Genomic DNA, 18505 nt, shown 5'->3' with positions numbered 1-18505 from the left:
ATCATGTTCCTGACGTCATCATTCTGGAGTTGCTACGTGCAGAAGTGTGTCTGTGAGTTCCTTTTCTCCTCTACTGTTGATTCAGCTAGTTGAAAACACCTTAATGTTAAGGCAGTATTACCAAATTTAGTTACTTTGGAGTGTAACTTGCATGATAAAAAATGTAATAAGTTTATTCCTATGATCTTGACATCTCAGGTGTTTCATGATTATTACAGAGGGTTACATACACAGGCCCCAGAGTCAGTGACCTTATCTGTTATTGACAGGGCACATTCTAAATTCATCAAGTGGTCTGTTTCCCCAGATGTTAAAGAAACTCATTTTAAGGTCATTCATAAGATTTAGATTTAAAGGTTTAAATTCGAGTCGTCCCTGTACCTTCTGTGGTGAGAATCAAGAACATGCTTTTTTTATTTTTTTTGCCCTGTGTCTCAAAGATTGTGAAAATGGTTATCGCTGAAGATTAATGACATTCACACATTTGATTTCTCTCACATTTTTTTTATATAGATAATCTGACTTAATCTGTCTCCCACATAATAAATATAATTATACTTATGGGTAAATACCATATTTATTGTAGCAAGTGGAGGATTAGTGAGCCCTCCCTAAACTGGTTTATAAAAAACTTTCAATTTTTTCTGTCACTGAATAAAATGAACTCTGGCAGAACTGCAAGGAATTAAGTGTCGACTTTTCTCAGTTCTTGTTTTGCAGTGTGATCCTTGTTTTTGGTTCTTGATATTTTTGCTCCAATTTTGTATGTCTGGTGTTTTAATTTATTTTACTTTACTTTTTTTTTTTTTTACAATTGTTATTTATCTATTTATAAATCTCCCCCAGTTTATTTTATTCATTATATTTAACTAATTTATTAATTTATTTATTCTCTTTTTCCTCATCTTCATCAAGGTTGACTATTTTTTTTCTCCGTATTTTTATATAGGAGGAAATGTTGTATGCTTTTGTATGTTCTACAAATGTTAATTATTATTATTATTATTGTTACTGTTATTATATTATTATTATTATTATTAACAATAATATTATCATTGTTATCATTATTATCATTATTATTATTATTATTATTATTATTATTATTATTATTATTATTACTACTACTACTACTACTACTACTACTACGTAAATAGTAAATCTAAGTTAAATGATAAATGTAAATAATAAGGAAAGTTTTTTTGGACATGTAAATATTTAATGATGTTTATTTATGTTGTTTATAAGAGTTATTATATTGACAAGTAAGTTATTTTATTAGTTATTGATCTTATTTATGTATTTAATTTTTTTACCTGTTTGAAAGAAAAATAATTTAAAAAAAACAGCTAAAAATGAAAAAATCCTACAATTTTTTATTCATAGTAAATAAATAAAAATAAATTACTATTTACAGTTTACAGTAAAAAAAGATATGAGAGAAAAATAAATAACATTTTTTTAAACAAAATTATTATTATTATTATTATTATTATTATTATTATTATTATTATTATTATCATTATCATCATCATCATCATCATCATAAGAGTCGCATTTGTTTATTTTCAATAAAGTTGTTTAGAAAAAAAACAACCGGAACAGGAAGTGCGTCAATATACTTCCTTGTTGACAACTTGCTTCATTAAAAAGGCGGGTAAATGGTGACTTGGGTAAAGCTGTGAGCAACCTGCTGTTACCGCTTTGTTTTGGGGTGTAGCTCCAGAGAGCAGCTCGCTGACAGACCGCAGGACAGAGCTGAGGGACAGTCGGCAGTGATGGCGGGTAAAAGAGGAGCTCTCATCGTGCTGGAGGGGGTGGACAGGGCCGGGAAGACGACGCAGTGTAGGCGGCTGGTTCAGGCGCTGCAGCAGAACGGCCGACCCGCAGAGATGATGAGATTCCCCGGTGAGACGTGTTGTTTGTTCATGTACCGTAACGGGGGTTTCTTTACAGCCCCCGCAAAGGTCCTACGTGTGAATATAACTTTAAACATCTGCTATCACCACTGCAATAAACCTACAACACCAACGTCCACTGAACCGATTACTAACTGCTCTTTAACGCGATAATATCGTCGCTGTGTATGTAGGCTGCTGTTTGCACTCTGCGTCATTGCACTAAAGTTCGTGGAAAACCTGGAAAAGCCACGGAATTCAAGTCTAGTTTTCCATGTCTGGAAAAGTCCTATATAATCTGTAAAGTACCAGAAACCTTCGGAAAAGTCATTAAATTTTGTGTAATGAAACGTTACAGTTATGTTCCGTAAATAATCTTCCACGTAACGTTACAGAAATGCAACTTTATTTTTTGTATCTGTGACGTGTAATGTCGTTGCGTCAGTGCGTGACGCTGAGGCTGTCATAGGGTGCGACCAGTATGATAATTCAAAAACATGGGATTAAGGCAGTGAGCAATGAAAGAAAAAATGACCAAAAAACAAATGTTTAAAAAATGAATAAATAAAAACAAGGAAATTGACTAAGAAAAAAAATAGAATAAAAAAGTTAAAAACGAACAAACAAGGAAATGACCCGGAAAAAGTGCTTCAAAAGTTATAATAATTCTGTACCACAATTTTAAATACGTAATGATAATAGTTATTAATATAATTTTTCCCCAGTTTTTTAAAATAATTTTCTGAATCCATTTTTTTTTTTTTTTTTTTTTTGCGCAATTTGTGGGACATTTCTCATTGCAGTTTCTCATTGCATTTCCCCCATGTTTCTGAAAGAAGCCACACCAATGTTCATCACTTACTGACAGAGGATTGTGGGTCAGAATGGCCAGGACAGCACTTTCTGAACAGTACCAATGGCTGGCTCTGTCACTAATTCATAAAACTGAATTTCAAAATATATTTTTCAGTCAAATAAAAGACAGTGATATAAACAATAAAATGAACAGAGCTAAATTAAAACTTTCATTAGAACATGAGTATGTCCTGCAGATAACACGTGACATCAGTGTGTCGCTCTCTGTCCTCTGTCAGCCTTCTCTCATCCAGTGTTGTGTCTATTTCTCTGGTGTCCACTGCAAATCCACAAAATATATACAGTCTATGGGCGAGACACGTGAGAGACGCATCCAGAAGCACAATGTAGCCAATCAGAGGCAGAGTAAGGCGGGTCTCATGATTCGCCCATGTTTGTAACTCCTCTCTACACAACACTGGAACACTGTACAGCACCACCAGTGGCCATCAAAGCTGATTCTGACTCTCCTGTGTGACGTTAATGTGCTGTGGTGTGTTTTCTCGGTGCAGACAGGACCACAACAATTGGACAGCTGATCAGCACCTACCTGGAGAAGAAGAGCGATCTGGAGGACCACACGGTGCACCTGCTGTTCTCTGCAAACCGCTGGGAGCTGGTGTAAGACCCTGGTTTTGTTGAGTTCAAGTTACATTTTACACTCACAGCCGACCCTGTGACGAAGCACAGGTGTGTCGAATAGCCTTAACGATGGCTGCGTTCCACTCAGTGATGGTCCAGGTGTTGTGCTTGCTGGCTCACTGGAATAGCTAACTGCTACCTCTTGCTGTGACAAGGCAAGATGTGAGCTGTGAGAAAAGTCTGGGAAGCCCTTTACTACGCACCAAATGTGTTTTAATCCTTGTCTAAAAATAGTCCTCAATAAAAGCACTATTTACTCGCATAGTTTGAGTCATATTTACTAAAAAACAACAGTGCCCAGCTGTTTAAGGAAATAATTTAGCCTATGCTAGAAATCAAACTTTACATTTGAAACTTTACAGGGTTTATCAACTCAGAGTTCATTTGTTACACTCAGAGTTTGTGAAACCTGTTATCTGAATCAGGCCCTAGCTTTATTCTTTTAAAAATGCACAGAGCTTTTAGTATATTTAGTCCCTTTCCAGTTGCCTGTATTAGCAATGATGCTAACTCTATCAATAAATGCTTCTTTTTTTCTTCTTTTGTCTTTAGCCGTGAGAAGTTCCCTTAAACTGTTCACATAATAGCCGACATGTTCTTCTAATAAATACTTGTGACCACAGGCCTCTAATGAAGAAGAAGCTGGAGCAGGGCACCACTCTGGTCGTAGATAGGTACGCCTTCTCTGGAGTTGCTTTCACCAGTGCAAAGCCGGTGAGTCTTCTGTCAGCCTTTCAAACTCTACATCCATCACACCGAATCATCCTGTGTGTTTGACAGTTTGATGTGTTTGTCTCCTTCAGGGTTTCTCTCTGGACTGGTGCATGAAGCCTGACGTGGGACTGCCCAAGCCGGACCTTGTTATGTTTCTGCAGCTCAGTCCGGCCGAGGCTGCTCTCAGAGGACAGTTTGGAGAAGAGAGATACGAGACCAGTGTTTTCCAAAGAGCGGTTCAACAGAAATTTGAACAGCTGATGAAGGATCCTTTGGTCAACTGGCAGGTATGAGGCGGCTCTGGACTGTACAGCCCAGAGTCCAATATGTGGGGGAGCTGTGTAGAACGTAAACAAAAACAGAATGCAATGATTTATGAGTTATTTTCTACACATTCTGTCCAAATATAAGTTGTGACAGGAGCATGTTTACCACTGTGTGACGTCACCTTTTCTTTTAACAGCACTCAGTAAGTGTTTGGGAACTGAGGACAGTAACTGTTGAAGTTTTTCTAGCTTAGCTCTAGTCCGGGATCAACGTTGTCATGTTTTGTGCTTCATAATGTTCCACACATGTTCAGGGGGAGACAGGTGTGGACTGCAGGCAGGTCAGTCTGGCACCTGGTACACTGTCACTACGAAGCCAAAATAGAACTCGGCAACACCATCTTGGTTAGTCTTGTTAGTCCTGCAGTTAGTTAGTCCACTGTTCCAACAATCACTAACTCTGGTTTGGGCGAAATAAACCTTTAATTCGCTGAGTTAGATTTTCAGAGCTGTTTCTGATTAAACAAAAAGGATCTTACTCTTTAACAGAAAGGTCTGTCTTTGTAGGGATCCTCTCCATAATGTTGTCCGAAACTCAAAATAACAGTCCCTGCTGTTGCCAGCTGTTTACAGTCCTTTATCTCCACAACTTGCAGTCACCTCAGCTGCCTCTTGCACCAGACTGACCTCTAGTGGCACGTGGTGTGCACAACATGCAAAACATCCTCAGTACAGCTTCTCCAGTATAAGGTTGGTGAGCGTCTGTAGATTTGACCGTACTGAAAATCATACCGTCAGGATTTTTAAATACCCTGGTACACTGTGACACCGCCCAAGCCTAGTACCTAAGCCCATGTAGTGACATCCTTTATACAGTCATGTTGGTTTTTATTGCAGTGCTGAAGGATCGAAGGTCAAGGGCAGTTGTGCAGAGATTTCTCCAGATTCTCTGAGTCTTTTGATCATATTATGACTTGTAGATGTGAAATCCACAAATTCTTTTCCATCGTGAGTGGAGGAACATTGTTCTTAAACTGTTGTCTACAGTTTTCCACAAGTGCTGAACCTCACCTCATCCTTGCTTGTGCTTTTGAGTATTCCACAGCTTTCCTAGTTTTTGTTGCTCCTGTCCCATCTGCTTGAAACGTGTTGCAGGCATCAAATTCAGCACCAGTATCAGCTGATACCGATGACCTGCTGGTATGATCGTGCATCCCTAATATTTTGTCTTTGTGCTGTGTTCAGTTGAATAAGACTAATCATAGCATCCTGTTTTTATGTGCGTTCAACACAGCATCCCAACTTTTCTGGACTGTCTTGTTCATTTATCCCCGTGTGTTTATTTAAATCAATAATATGAAACATCTTGTGATCTGCTCTAGGTAATCGATGCTTCTCAGGGTGTTGAGGATGTGCACAAGGACATCATGACACACAGCTTGAATGCGATCAACACAGCTCAAAACCTGGAGCTTGGAGAGCTGTGGAAGTGATCCTGAACCAGTGACCTTGCACCTGCTGGTTTGAGAGTAACAGTCTGCTGGTGCAGCAGCTTAATGACTCTTGTACGTGCTTCTCTGAAGCATCTTTATTAAACTGCGTTTCATATAATTTTATCCTTGAAACTGAAGAGAGATGTACCATCGTCAAATATCAGATTCTGACTTTATTTGTTTTTAATCCTCTTACATGTGTATTGTTCTTTCACCTGTCTATATATTGTGATTAAATAAATAATCTTCAAATGAACTAGTGTATATGTTTCAGACTTGGCAAGGATACTTCGCATGAGCAATTAATGCAACTTGTCTGCAGATTTGACTCGATTTGGTTTCATTACAGGCTGTTACAGACTTGAGTTATTAGTGACAAACCGCGTAAGCCATGGGCATCATGAACCTTCGTGTTTCTATACAACATAAAACTCTTATGGCAATTTTACTTATGGAGTCAGGGAAAGGCACCATATCACTTCAGAATAAACATTTAAAGTGTTAAGACTCAATGGAAACACATGTATGTGAAGATGTGCATACAGAATTTATCCTGAGCTCCTGCTACGGCTTCCACCAGGCAGTCTCAATGTTGGATACAGAGAGCATTCAGAGGCTGTTGAGAAGAACGCTGTGTGACACACACTGACTACACCATTGGAGCTGGACTGGCTCAAGAGGTCTCCAGTTCATGTTCATCCCCTCAGGCTTCCCTTCTGACACAGAGAAGAGACACAGAATATCTCGCCAACTGTCCCGAACGGCAAATCATTGTTCGTATGTTCCTCACAGGGAAAGGATCTCAAACTCTTCATCTTCTGAATCAAAGAACCGTTCCAACCTGTCCGAGTCTGAGAAATCTGCAAAGTGAACGTCGACGCGTAAAAGAAAAATATTAAAATCCATTTTCGTCAACAGAATTTTCTGAATATTTTTGGCAGAAAATATGCAGTTCATTTACCAGGAGTAAGGTTAAGGGCATCCACGCTGACCATGTGGGAGGGCTGACTGTCTACTAGTTCAAACATGGGAAGGCCACCTTTGTTGCAGGACAGCTAGAAGACAAGGACCATCAGTCAATTTATGAGGTACAAATTCCTCCTACAGCAGAGTGATGCTTCACTTAAAGAGAGTTTGGGATTTTTTGAAGTGGGGCTGCATGAGGCTCTTATCCAAAGTCATTGTATTACCTACAGTCAGAAATTAACACCCGCCAAATGTGGGTAGATTTTTTAGCACCCTGAATTATACACACTGCACATTATCCTACAAAATAACACTTACTTTTAAAGCACCTCTCTTATTCAGCCTAGCGAGAAGACTTACTACTTTCATTAATGTTGTAAGCTACTGTCATTACCGTCTGTCCTGCATCTCTCTCTCTCTCTCTCTCTCTTTTTTTGTGTCTCATTGTGTCATACGGATTACTGTTAATTTATTATGCTGATCTGTTCTGTACGACATCTATTGCACGTCTGTCCATCCTGGAAGAGGGATCCCTCCTCAGTTGCTCTTCCTGAGGTTTCTACCGTTTTTTCCCCCGTTAAAGGGTTTTTTTTGGAGGAGTTTTTCCTTATCCACTGTGAGGGTCCTAAGGACAGAGGGATGTCGTATGCTGTAAAGCCCTGTGAGGCAAATTGTGATTTGAGATATTGGGCTTTATAAATAAAATTGATTGATTGATTGAAGACATTTAGCTGGAGGCTTAGACATACTTTCTGCATTTAACGTCCACGGGCAGCTGCAGTTCATGCAGTTCCATCCATTCGTTCAATGTGGTTTTCTGTTTCCACTGTGAAAAGTTGTGGATGGTACCAATGCAACCGTTCTGTACCGTCCCCATTTCTTGTCCCCCCTCTGTTGGGGTACTTAGCACACAGATCTGGTACTTAAAGGTGGAGCTGTGAACACTGCAGTCTGTTGATTGAATCTACCAATCAACTTAGCCTGCACATCCCTGGTAAGTGTCTCATACAAACCCACTTAAAAAAAAATCCAAACTACCCCTTTAACTGCTACAGTCAAGTCAAGGGAGCAACAAAAGAGCAGTGTCCACAGAAACATACCCTTCTTATGCGCATACACCAGTCATCAAACTCGTCCTCTGTTCTGCAGAAGAAACCCTGGCGGAGACCAGAAAACAATAAGTCACGGAACATCTGAGTTACTGTGCAAAGTTTTCAGCCTGCTCACATTCACGTTTAACAATGAGCCTCAGTCTGAGCTGCGCTATAAAACCCTCACGAGCATTCCTACCGCTGCGATGGATGGGTCCAGTTCACAGATGTGCATGCGGCAGGGAGGGTGCTGACAATGGTACGTCTCATCGGGGACCTGGCCGTCTTCACATGGATCCACTGCAGGCTGAGTGGTGTGCGGATCTAAATAGATGAGCTCCTCTCCTGAAATAAAAAGAGAAGCATGTTTAGAATGAGACTGTTCTCTTGGTGTTGGTAGAATTATTATGGTGAGCATGAGTGTGCAGTGCACAGCTGAGTGTTTATTTCACAAACACAGAGACTAGACATACCGACATAACCAATGAAGTAATGGGCACTGTTGGGTTTTCCCCCAATAACACCCAGGGACTGAGGCAGCATGAAGCATTGCTGTGAAAAGAGACAAGAGGGTTTATCTCACCCCAGCTGCACCTGACTTTGCCTCAGTGCTAATTTAACAACCTGTTTTCAGAAATCTTTCAGCCGATTTAGCACAAACAGAAAAATGACATTTTGCAAAGCGTACCATTTGTTTGGGGTTTTTTTTAGGGTTCCCTCAAAATCCTTGAAAGTTTTTGTATTTGAGGGGGGGAATCAAGGCCTTGAAAGTTTTAGAAAACAGACATGGGTCAGTGAAAGTGCTTCAATTCATGAATTTTCTGCAAGAGTAGAAACTGAAGTTCATTCGCTATTTTTTTCTCAGCTGTCTGCATGCGAGTCTCCCACGGTTGTGTCACTGTTTCACGCGGGATCCGCCTCGAGAAGGTGCGACAGTCACAGGCGGGCAAGAGTGACCGAAGTCAAATGATGCAGGTTAACCAGAGAAAGAAATCTAACGTTATGCAAACCTTCAGCTATGCCCGGAAAATATAATTCCAGAATGTGTGGCGGAAGCGGGCTGCCAGACCTCAAGGCTCGATAATTGGCTGCCAGCACCACTGAGAGTATGTTAGCAAGCTAGCTCCCCGCTGCTCGGAAACTGCAGAGCTGGAAAGTTTGCTGATCGGGCAGGGATGAGACTGCTTCTAGCTAGCGAGCCCATTTATGGACGTATTCCGTGGTACCTCAAATTCACTCCCCCCAGATAGTTTGCTGATCCTGCAGGGAGTCAGGGGGGCAGGCCTGTCACTGAAGGTCCGTCTCTGTGAGATACGACAGCTACATTAGCTTGGGAACAGTGATCTGGGTAGTTAAAAGGAAACTTTTCCGATTTTCAACCAGCTCTGTGTTAACGCAGTGTTCGTAAAGACACATGAACAATGGGGAGGCATATACATGTAAACAAACACAGATACATAAAGGAAGGAAAGGGACATCAAAACCCAATGTCCTGTGGCAGCTCAGTGGATAGGGTGGGTGTCCCATGTACAAAGGCAATGTCCTTGCTGCCTCTGCCGCAGGTTTGATTCCAGCCTTTGCTGCATGTCATCCCCTCTTTCTCACGCTTAATCTGTCCTGTGAAATAAAGGCAAAAGCCATCTCGGTGGTATTTAAAGCCGCTGATTAACTCTCGCCATTTCGTTTCACATGGCACCCAGTGTGCAGAAGCGAGCACTACTTGTAGCAATAGGCTGGCAGCCAATCATCGGGCCTTGGCGTCTGGCAGCCTGCTTTCGTTGGGCGTACGTGGTCGTGGTTTCAGCCAAAGTGGTCTGGAAAAACAATAAAATGCTCCCAGGACCCATGGCTCACCAAAACCATTCATTAAGACTGGCTTGTTAAACATCCTCTGGCCATGTCTCAGTGCAGAGCCCGTAGCAAATCAATAAAGTCCACGCTGTTGGTGAAGCAGCTTTGATGGGCCATGCTGCTGGAGCATCACACAGGACAGCACTCCGCGAGTTAAAAGTGTTTAATCTTGATCTGTGTCTCGAATAAAGCTGTTTAAAGTTCTTGAAACAGCCTTGAAAAGTCTGTGAATCTGATATTTAAGAGGGTGTGGGAACAATGCTTTAGATTACTAGTGGAAGTTTAGCTCCTTAAAGGACTTGAATTGGTAAATCTACAGCAATCATACCAGAAAGCCACCCCAAAAAAAACAGGTAACTTGTTTATTTCAGTGTCTCTGTTTTGAAATGTAGGCTACAAATATCTCCTTACAGCATGAGCACCTTTAAACCAGCATATGTCTTGAGGTGCATTTCACATGTTCACCTGTTGAGAATCAGATAAAGCAACATCAAGATTCTGTTCCCTGCATATTCACACACCAACCACAGTAGTTGCAGAGGTTTGCAGCGATGTGTGAGAACCTAATACTGGCGCAAAAAGTATGCAAAGAAGTTTGTAACTTCCTTAAGATTGGTAATCCATCACAGATAAGAATTGTAATATGTTTTTGACCAGTTATACATGTTGGTCTACAGGTTAATTTTGCTGCTCATCAGTACAGCTGTAGTAACGTTACTCTCACTATGCTGCACCACAACAGAAATAATAAGGTAGTCATGTTACACTGTTAGTTGCGGTCGCTCTGCATTGAACACCACCAGGTTGTTGGGGGGGGGGGTGTTAGCTAGTGACGTCGCTGCTCATTTGGCGATTACTGCTACTGACGGCACCCAAACCCATTGTGGCGTTGCTGGGAGAACACTGTGCCCACCCTCAGTCCACCCGAGGTTGCCCCGACAAGTAAGCAGCCTCATTTTATCACTGTTAGCAGCATCAGCACGGCTAGTTGTGCTAACATTGTTAACAATGCAAAAGGGATTTTACAGCTCAAAATTAAGCTGCTTTTTAATGGGTGTCTATAACTAGGACCTTATTTATTTTTATAGACTCTAGTGTAGTTCATATATAGCCTAACATTAGCTAACATTAAAATATCAAGCAGGAAATTCAGTTGTCTCATTCAGTCAATCAAATTTTAAATGACAACCCACTCAATAAACCTCACAGAAAACCTCTTAGATTCAGGACATAATTGTTTTAACACACACAATGTGGGAATACAAACGCTCAAGTGCTTCACCTTGAGGGTTTCAATGTAGGCCTCATTTATATCACTCAGGCCCAGCCTGAGGGGGATGAGCAGGACCAGAGGTTTCCAGAGAGCCGTCTCCTCCTCTGTGAGGGCACACGCCCCCTCCAGGCAGCCATTGAGCTCCCCCACGCCTTCTGGTCCACCACAGGCTGCAATGTCCAGCCAGGGCATACAGAGACGCTCTGCAGAGAAAAAAATTGGCATTACTGTAGGTCACACAGGATACTCAAGTCAGACAGTAAATGCTGACACTGATCACTCCACCCGCTACTTTTTGTTTTAATCTAATTAAAACAGTAAACCCTCTAATGGAAGCTCCGCCTTTTTTCCCATCTCTTCTTTGTATATTTGCACATTGAAAAGCACCAAAGTACTGTAGTTGTGACACATATTCTGTACATACTAATGAATAATAACAGGAAACAACTGCACTCACTGATTTCCTCGATGACCACAGTGTTGTCCATCGCCACGTGTACGACTAATCTGCTCCACGTGTCAAACACTGCCAGCTTCCTGAAAACACACAGAGGTGGGATTTGTGTTTTTCCAAACTGAAAAGACCTCTCTAACTGTTTTGGATAGATAAATCCATCATGAGTGGAAAAGAAATAAAGGGCAAACTGATAATGCAATACAAACAACTAAATGGTGCACAGTGTGTGTTTCAACCACACTGACCGAATGTCTGCTGCGCAAAGTACAAAGTTTAACTCATGCTTATGATGCTCACTGAGGTGAGACTCCTTCTGTCAGCCTTGAGGTTTCGTCTTTTATTGTTGTATTTCTGTTTTGTTTTATTCGCCGGCAAAATAGCATTTATATATCAATTAGTCACCCTGTATCAGCTTGAATTTGTGAGGACAACTTTGTTTTCTTGGATACCTCCACGGTGAACAGAGAATCCAAAAATTGAGAAAACAGGACTGTGTTTAAAAGAGCAGTGTGTAGGATTTAGTGGCAACCAGTGGTGAGGACTGCCCGTGGCAACCAGCTAAAACTTTTCCAGGTAAGAATTCCTTCACTGTTCAGTGTTCAGGAGATTTCTATCTGGAACCAAATTATCCACAGAGGTCTCTTCCTCTCCAAAACAAACAACGGAAAAACGCTGAATAAAGCAGTTTCACGTGTTTCTCTGACGCTGTTCGGCTCATCACAGATGGTCCACTAGCCCAGGCCCTGCTAATGTGTGCTCACTTTTTTCTCTGATAACTGAAGTTCCAGAAATTGAGGAGGTTTTTATCGGGAGCTGAATTATCCACAGGTCTCTACCTCTCCAAAACAAACCGACCAGCTGATTTAAATTGGTAAAAACACATGAATAAACTTGTTTCACGTTAAAAGTCAGTGCTTTCCCGAGGCTGCTCATACCCGCCTAAATCCAGCACACTGGAGCTTATACAACCACAAAACTATATCAAAACATCCATTTACAAACTCTCACAAATCCCGTGCAGTATAATCGAGCACAGGATGTGTGAGAGTTTGTCAACGGATGTTTTGATAGACTTTTGCTGTTGTTCAATTCGCTTCCCAACAACCAATTCATAGAGAAGGTCCACCTTTTTTGGATTCTTGGTTCACTGTGGAGCCATGCAAGAAAACAAAGCTTTCTTCAAGGATTCAACGTAACACGGGGTGAGTAGGGTTGCAGCAATATACCGGTTCCAAGGTATACCCTAACATGAAACCTGATGGTTGTCATACTGTGAACATTTGCTTATCTACAATATTGAAAAGAAATACTGTTGCAACCCCAGAGGAGAGTAAGTGATATACAAATACTCATCTTGCAGGTGAAGTGTGTAACAAATAGGTATTTGAAGACGTCACTCTGGGTTCTGGGAACGTTTGACGGGCATTTTAATATTTTTTTATTGCAAAAATAATCGCAAGAATGATTGATAATAAAAATAATCCCTACTTGCAGCACTAAAATATAAAATCTGGAAACAACTGAAAGTCCAGTAGCTTCTCTTCAGTACTTACTTTAGAACCTGGGCGACTGTGTTCGGTCCATACCACTGGCCTATAGGCTTCCCCTCTCCAACTCCCATTTGAGCTGCAGCATTTAGGAACAAAAAACAAAAAATGTTGCACACACTCTTTCAGGACTCCCTGAGTGAGTCCTCGATAACAGTGGAAATGTCTGACACTCCCTACTTACCAATCTGATGGATGGAATAATAGCTGTCTTTTTTGTCAATGAAGGCGTTGAGAATACTGATGTACTCTTCTCTTTGTTTCTGGCCTCGGGCCCATCTCCAGTCTGAGAACAACAAGCCAGTTATCAAGCCTGATTCAAACACGCTCTGTTTGCTATAGTCTAATCGCTGGAGAAGAGCTGGGAGTGCCACACAGTGATGAAATCTGGATTATATATCTATATCTATCTACAATCGAAGGAGTTTTTTTTCTTTGTTTTTGTATTATTTAAAAAGTCATCTCACCTCTGCCTACATGTCTACACACCAAGGCCTCGCCCAGGATCATCTGGCCGCACCGTAACATACATCCCCATCCTGTATCTGATGTTGGTCCTGTCCCACCTGTAACACATCCAAGAACCATGCATCACATCAACTTTTGTAATTAAATGTCAAAACAAAATGTAATAACGTAGTTTAGGGGCTCAACTGAAACATTTACCAATTGGTGGGAAGTTTTTTCTGTATGTGAACCACAGTCGTGACGTGACATCTGATAAAATCTCATCTTTTTCTATGTGAAGACCAGAAATCAACATGTTAGAATACATCCACAGAGAAAGGTGCATATGTGCTAAATAACATCATTATACTACCTATGAGTGCGTTGTATTCTTTCCCCAAGATCCACACGGGCTCCGAGGTCTCAGGAAAATCTTCAAACTCTCCAAAGCGAAGTGTGTCGTACGTCAAGGTTGCTGCAAAAGAGGAGAAGAGAGACAACTGTCAGTGTGGGAAATAACAGAGGAGAAACTGCACATATTGTTGACCACTGTCCGCTTGCTGCATTAAAGTGAAGCTATCTGTCAGGGAGTAAAGATGGCACCCATTAGTTATGCTTATCTTATATGCAAGGGAGCAAGTGAAGGAGGACGCTCCCTGTGGGGTAAATAAAGTATTATGTTTCAAGTTCCTGCCAAATGTATACGGCAGTGAAATAAACACACTGTATAAACAAGCCCCACAAAGTCAGGAAAAACACTAAGCTGTTTAGTGTTGTATTTTCATGATGTTGGGATAAATGTGAGAGACAGATATCCTGACTTTGAGCACTAGTATATGTACAGCTCAAAAAACGCTGATTCCTACATTCCCCATAATGCAACGTGATAGTGTTACTTGTATCCTGACGCTCCCTGTCCTCATCTATCAAGCTTCACAACCCCATTTTGTAATTCAGGATTTCTTGGTCTTAAGGGTGGAATAACCTTGACGACATCACTATGGCATCATTAATGTTATTTTCTCAGACTTCAAAAACCTCATCCAGGGCCACAGATGACATTTTTCAACTTTTTTTCACTAGCTGAGTAATATTCTTCATGACTAGCAAACTGAACTTGATGTGTAAAATCACCCCTTTAATATCAGAGGCAACAACACACAAGACAAACTGACAAGATTCACTACATCACACATATCAGTATCTGAATCTGCACTTTTGTGTACAATAAATAACACTTCTAAAAACTGAACAGGTCTTTCATTTGTATTCAGATAAACTGTACATTTTAACAGTACCTTTTCATATTTTATTGTAATTTACATCTACTCTTAACATGTTTATCACCCGTTCTTGAGAATTGGAACAAATCATGTCCTACACCCAAAAAAATCTTAAAATTACAACGTATCAACACACTAGTTTCATCTCTGAGGTGAAACATATATTTTTTTAAATATTTGCATGTATGAAATATATATGATTTAAAAATATTTTAATAGTTTAATATGTTAAAGATGTCTCCCAGATTTTTGTCAACTCCGCCAAATTCATACAAAAACATAATTTAATCGGGCATAAAAAGCAGTCAGCTGTATCACAAGACTCCTGTCTCACTTCCTGGTTTCAAAAAAGGTTTGAATGCTACTCAAGTACTGGTAAGATTTCTATTTTTGATATTCATTCAATAATATTGGCATCAGGTGTGTCTCTACCACAACATCTCAACTCCATAGCTCTTCTAAATCCAAACTAAATAAGAATTATAGTTTAAAAATTAAGTGTTTTGATTAGCATCAAGAGAACTCCTGATGACTTTGGAAAACAAAAAGGCTGCACATTACAACTGCTGTTAAATTAATACATATGTAACTTTTCGCCAACTCCATCAGATCTTAGCTCTGACATCCATCATGTATGACTATTAAATCATTGGGAGGTTGGCCCGTTACAAGGTTTAATAGTCAAGGCTGAATTTTTGGCACACAGCTTTTATTTTAAAGTGCCTTTTCCTGCTGTAGAGTAAGTGAATAACAGACAGCTGCTTAACACTGACAGCAAATTGGCTCCATAACATGGTCAAACACAAGTATGATGGTGAATGTATTAAACTGTGCGGACCTTGAACTAATGACTCAGGACAAATCTGGACCATGTGGCTGGATCAGTTGGGAACCACTTTATTTCAACATACATGGAAGGTGTAAGTGTAAAAATGACAAAACCCAAAAAAGTAAGATTTTGTCCCAATTTATGCACCAACACCAACATTTTTTTTTCTACAAAACATATTTCTTTTTTCCAGTTTCTACAAATATTTCTCCCTTGTGCAGTTAGGTAGTGATAAATAAGTATGTAAGCAATTAAGTGGGTGCTCTAAATATAGTGTGATGGCAAAAGGCAATCACAGTAACAGTCTGTATTGGCAGACTTTTCACTGCAGCTGGAAACACTGGGCTCACAGCCAGATGTAAAACTGGGCAAAGCAGTAATGGACACCGTTAAAGAGTAAGTTACACTTCCTCTTGAAAAACCCTGGCTAACTTGTGCCTGTTATTATTCACTGGAGATGTTTATTTAAGCTTTTATGTAAAGTTTTTTAAGGGTTTAGTCTGGTGTGTTGTTAAATGTCCACATCACTGACAGCAGACAGGAAAACGTTATCGTTACCTGTCAGTCAGTTAGCTTGGACACAGACAGCTGAGATTTACAGTCTCATCGATAAAGGAAGAAGGGATGTGGTTGCAGTCGAAGAAGAAGGGAATGTAATGATAACTCCTATTTTCTGGACGCTATTAAGTTATTAAACTACATGAGTTTTGTTGCTTATCATATAACTTAACCTCTCACGTAGCTACTAGCATTCCGGTGCTAACGTTAGCTTAATAACTGATGTGATGGTGACAGTGCATCGGCTGGGATGTTCATCTTGGGCGTAGCGTACTGTTAGCACAAACAGTCAAACCAAGGACAGAAGGCTCGTTATTAGGAGCGAAACTTCACCGCAACACATGACACTACCACTGCCAACATCTGGGGACCGTACAGGAAGTTATACGGCTGTGTGGCGAGCTGTCAAAGCGCCACGTTTAGCAATAACAGCAGGCTAACGGCGGTTAGCAGTTAGCTTTAGTCATCATTTTAGCAGGCTAACGTCACCGAGGCTACAAAGCAGTATGTGTCTGTGTTGGACTGGCAGCTAGAGTTGGAAATCCCGTCATGACAGAGCAGGGAATTTGTTGCCAGGCATGACGTGGCGTTGCTGTGGTTATTTTGTGATAACACTATCTCGCTACGGGGGAGAAAGAAATGTTATTTTACTGTTAAATCTCGCTTACCTGCATCCATCCCGACGGTCTTCACCCTATCTTGTTTGTTGTTCTCTGGACTCCGACCCGGTGGACCAATGGGAGCAGAGTCCTGCTGTGGAATTCGGGGAGAGGCGGGACTTTTCTTACGACGTCCAATGAGATTTGAGAGGAGGGGTCAAATTGCTCAGACCAATCAGGAGTGGCTGACGTTGCGTCCCGTTGAAAGCAGTTGACAGTGGTTCAGATTAAAGGAGGCTTGATATCACTTAATTTATGTGAGGAACTGTTCGTTATTTATCAAATCAGGGACGCAGAAAGGATGGGGAGGCACTTGGGATATTATATTTATATATAATATATAATAATAACAATAATAATATAATAAACTATTTATATAGCATCTTTCATACAAGAAATGTAGCACAAAGTGCTTTACAGTAAGGGCAGTATGAAAACTATAAATCATAAAATCAAGTAAGATTTTTAAAGGAGTTGCAGCAGCATGAAGCGTAAAGAGTGTCAGACCTGTGTCAGAAAAGTCAGAGCTAGTTAAAGACTTAAGTGAACAGATACGTTTTAGCTTTCTTTTAAAAAATACTTAGCAAGCTAGCTTTCCTGATATCTACAGGTAGTGTGTTCCATAGCTTTGGAGTGTAATTGACAAAGGCTGTGTCCTCGTTCTTCATCCGGCTGTTTCTGAAAACCTCCAATAAACCAGCACCTGATGATTACAGTGTTCTTGGTGGCAAATAGTTAACAAGGGAGTTAGCATGTAGCTTGGTCCCAGCCCATGTAGGGCTTTGTATACAAGGCTGGTAAAAAGTGCATCACAGTTGTGGAGTCAGCTTGAAATTGAAGCATGAATCAATTTCTCTGTATCTTTTTCATTTGGAAATGGTCATTCCTTGGCTACATTTCTGAGGTGGAAAAAATGTTTCGGTCACCTTGCTAATGTGGAACTTGAGGCTTAGATGCAAATCAAGGATCATGCCAAGACTTGTCACCTCAGATTTAATCCAGGGAGTTAAATTCACCAGATTATTAAACAACACTTCTCTTTTTGTGCTAGGGCCGACAAGCAGGATTTCAGTTTCAGTCAATCCAATCGCCAGAAAAATGTTGGCATTGTACGTTTCTGCAAACCAGAGATGTTATTTGTACAGTAGGATGTAGTGGATAGGTTAAAACTTTCAACAACACCGTGAATAATGTGTGGTTAGATTTAAGCACAAAACCACTTGGTTATGGTTCACAGTAGATCATGTTTTGGCTTAAAATAACCACTTTTGGGGGCAGAGTCCTGGCAGGGATGTCTCTAAAAAAAACATCTGCTTTTTGTGGCACTATCTCGGCAGGAAACATGGGGATGTCTAAGTAAAACAGCCTTCACCAAAGCAGTGATATCCTGGTAAATAACAACTGCTTCTCATGGCACAACCCCAGCCAGAAAAACAGCGATGACGTTCTATAAAGCACAAACATTTGGTGCTGAAAAAGCTGCTGGAAACAAGAAATGTTTCGCTAAATAACAACCAGTATTGTTGTTTCCTGGTCTCAAACAGTGGTCTGCAGCGGTCCACTGCTTGGCAAACATCTTACCTAGGTGACACGTGAAAAAGATACTCTAATTTATGAAACAGGCCTAAAGGCAGATGGAATGAAAACTAGGCGGGCAGGAACACAGGAACAAAGAAAAC

The 18505-nt window shown here is 40.6% G+C and overlaps 2 protein-coding genes across 2 annotated transcripts; one reads left to right on the top strand and one right to left on the bottom strand.

Moving 5' to 3' along the window:
• The first annotated feature begins 1642 nt into the window (after positions 1–1642).
• dtymk (deoxythymidylate kinase (thymidylate kinase)) lies at positions 1643–6121 on the top strand. Its single transcript, XM_033622175.2, has 5 exons — positions 1643–1905; positions 3263–3371; positions 4016–4106; positions 4196–4393; positions 5755–6121. Exons 1-5 carry the CDS (start codon positions 1776–1778, stop codon positions 5863–5865), a joined length of 639 nt encoding a protein of 212 aa, XP_033478066.1. The 5' UTR covers positions 1643–1775; the 3' UTR covers positions 5866–6121.
• Positions 6019–16945, bottom strand: atg4b (autophagy related 4B, cysteine peptidase). The gene is made up of 13 exons (XM_033622171.2): positions 16836–16945; positions 13871–13972; positions 13717–13788; positions 13518–13616; positions 13235–13336; positions 13057–13129; positions 11504–11583; positions 11056–11249; positions 8396–8474; positions 8122–8267; positions 7932–7988; positions 6827–6920; positions 6019–6725 (listed from the first exon to the last, which is right to left on the bottom strand). Exons 1-13 carry the CDS (start codon positions 16843–16845, stop codon positions 6652–6654), a joined length of 1182 nt encoding a protein of 393 aa, XP_033478062.1. The 5' UTR covers positions 16846–16945; the 3' UTR covers positions 6019–6651.
• Positions 16946–18505: the final 1560 nt, after the last annotated feature.

This window comes from Epinephelus lanceolatus, chromosome 6 (assembly GCF_041903045.1).
Source record: "Epinephelus lanceolatus isolate andai-2023 chromosome 6, ASM4190304v1, whole genome shotgun sequence".
Taxonomy (NCBI): domain Eukaryota; kingdom Metazoa; phylum Chordata; class Actinopteri; order Perciformes; family Serranidae; genus Epinephelus; species Epinephelus lanceolatus.
The sequence above is the reverse complement of the archived record's forward strand: the minus strand, read 5'-3'. Positions and strand labels throughout refer to the sequence as shown.

Excerpts from the sequence above, each read along its gene's own strand:
- dtymk (XM_033622175.2), top strand. The coding sequence starts at position 1,776 with ATGGCGGGTAAAAGAGGAGCTCTCATCGTGCTGGAGGGGGTGGACAGG. Across the intron at positions 4,107-4,195 it reads CTTTCACCAGTGCAAAGCCG|GGTTTCTCTCTGGACTGGTG; the intron begins GTGAGTCTTCTG and ends TGTCTCCTTCAG. Across the intron at positions 4,394-5,754 it reads ATCCTTTGGTCAACTGGCAG|GTAATCGATGCTTCTCAGGG; the intron begins GTATGAGGCGGC and ends GATCTGCTCTAG.
- atg4b (XM_033622171.2), bottom strand. Across the intron at positions 13,789-13,870 it reads AGAATACAACGCACTCATAG|AAAAAGATGAGATTTTATCA; the intron begins GTAGTATAATGA and ends GTCTTCACATAG. Across the intron at positions 11,250-11,503 it reads TGTGGTCATCGAGGAAATCA|AGCGTCTCTGTATGCCCTGG; the intron begins GTGAGTGCAGTT and ends TTTTCTCTGCAG.